The sequence below is a fragment of the Rhagoletis zephyria genome, unplaced genomic scaffold (genome assembly GCF_001687245.7).
Source record: "Rhagoletis zephyria isolate East Lansing unplaced genomic scaffold, Rhagoletis_zephyria_1.1 Rzeph_scaffold_19011, whole genome shotgun sequence".
In the NCBI taxonomy this organism is placed as follows: domain Eukaryota; kingdom Metazoa; phylum Arthropoda; class Insecta; order Diptera; family Tephritidae; genus Rhagoletis; species Rhagoletis zephyria.
Window position 1 is genome coordinate 4,221 of NW_016176072.1, and position 1,601 is coordinate 5,821.

Below are 1,601 nucleotides of genomic sequence, written 5' to 3' on the forward strand. Positions count from 1 at the left end.
ATTCATGATGAAATGTCAAAGCATACTGAGCATCTTTCTCTTTGACACCATGTCTGAAATCCCACGTGATCTGTCAAATACTAATGCATGAAAATCCTAACCTCAAAAAAATCACCCGTTATATATATCAACCATTAAAGCCACATTTTGTCCAGTATTTTTTCCCTTCCGTCGTGAATCTTAAATTATGATTTCCAAATTTCAAATTATTCTTCGAAAAATTTTGTAAATAAGATCCATTGATTAAGCTCAAGGGCCATCAATGGCTCTTTGAGAATGCTTAAATGTGGAAAACGGCTGCACTAAGCACCCTTCAGAATGGATTCTATATCTTTCGCTAAGAAACACTTTATTGGAGAGTCTACAATAATTTTTCAACTCCAGTAGTAGATTTTAGTAGATTTTATTACACAAATTTTTATATTTTTTTTTTTAATTATGTATTTCAGTCACCTACTGTGCTATGGGGTGCTCCTTTGGACGAGTCGAAAAAAGCCAAACTGAATGAGGCATTCAACTGGTTCAATGACTCGCTGAAGGGTCATGAGTACGCTGCAACGGATACCTTTACAATTGCTGATCTCACCTTGGTGGTAACGGTATCGCAATGCGAAGCTTACGGATTCGAGATTGATTCCTACAATCGTGTCAAACATTGGTTGCGGCGTTGTAAGGATTATATGCAACCATATGACTATGAGGTAATCTTAAGACTTTTTTTATTATCACAGAGATCCAAATATCCAATTAAACTGTTAATTTTCTTCATCAATTAGGAATTAAATGGTAGCAAAGCTGTGATCTTGGCTGACATGTTTCGTGCAAAAATTGAAAATCCATAAATTGCTAAATTCTTGAAAGATTGTATTGATTCGAATTATTTCGCTGAATTACACCAGAATCTTATATTTGTAGAACAATAAAGCACCCACGTTGTAATAGATTGTCACTATAATGGTGTTGCAAAATCAATATTGAACTTGACTTTAACAAAGGGTTAGTTAGAGAAAGTGAACTCTGCTTTAGCTAAGCTGAATTTCAAAAGAAATTATGCCTTCTATTTATACATATATACATATATTTTTATGTATGTATGTACATATATTCGTATGTATACATCTATCTATTTTGTTTTATTTAGCCAAAAATAATTGCCTTGGACTACGAACAAAAGTTTATAAATAAATCAAAGGGGTTCTGTCGAAAAAATACATCTATGGCTTCGGTTAAAATTAAACCCTCCGACATTACAGAAAAATATAGAATATACATATCTTATGAGTGTGCGTGTGGCTCTTCCCAATTTGTCACCGAATGGGGATGAGCTCGAATCGAACTCGTAAACTCTTCTGGGCGAACTCGAAACGAAGTTTTTTTTATTATTTCACCACATTTATATCAACTCGCTTTCTTGTTTGTACAGACTTCAGTACAAAATTTGCAGTGATATGAAATTTCGACGTGTTCTGAATTCAGACAACTCAGTTACTTACCCAAAATGTGTGGCAACCAATAAATTTCTTTCGTTGGCTTGAACTAGAGTTGCCGGACTGGATTTTTCATCCTAAGTTTCAGGGGATTCCGATCGTATGTCGGGGCTC

At 34.5% G+C, this 1,601-nt stretch overlaps 1 protein-coding gene across 1 annotated transcript; it reads left to right on the forward strand.

The window, feature by feature from the left end:
* Positions 1 to 449: 449 nt before the first annotated feature.
* On the forward strand, positions 450 to 842 carry LOC108380367 (glutathione S-transferase D7-like; the record flags this gene model as incomplete). Its single annotated transcript, XM_017636737.1, has 2 exons — positions 450 to 701; positions 777 to 842. Coding segments are annotated over 2 exons (318 nt in total), but the record flags the coding sequence as incomplete, so codon positions are not given.
* Between the last annotated feature and the right edge of the window lie 759 nt (positions 843 to 1,601).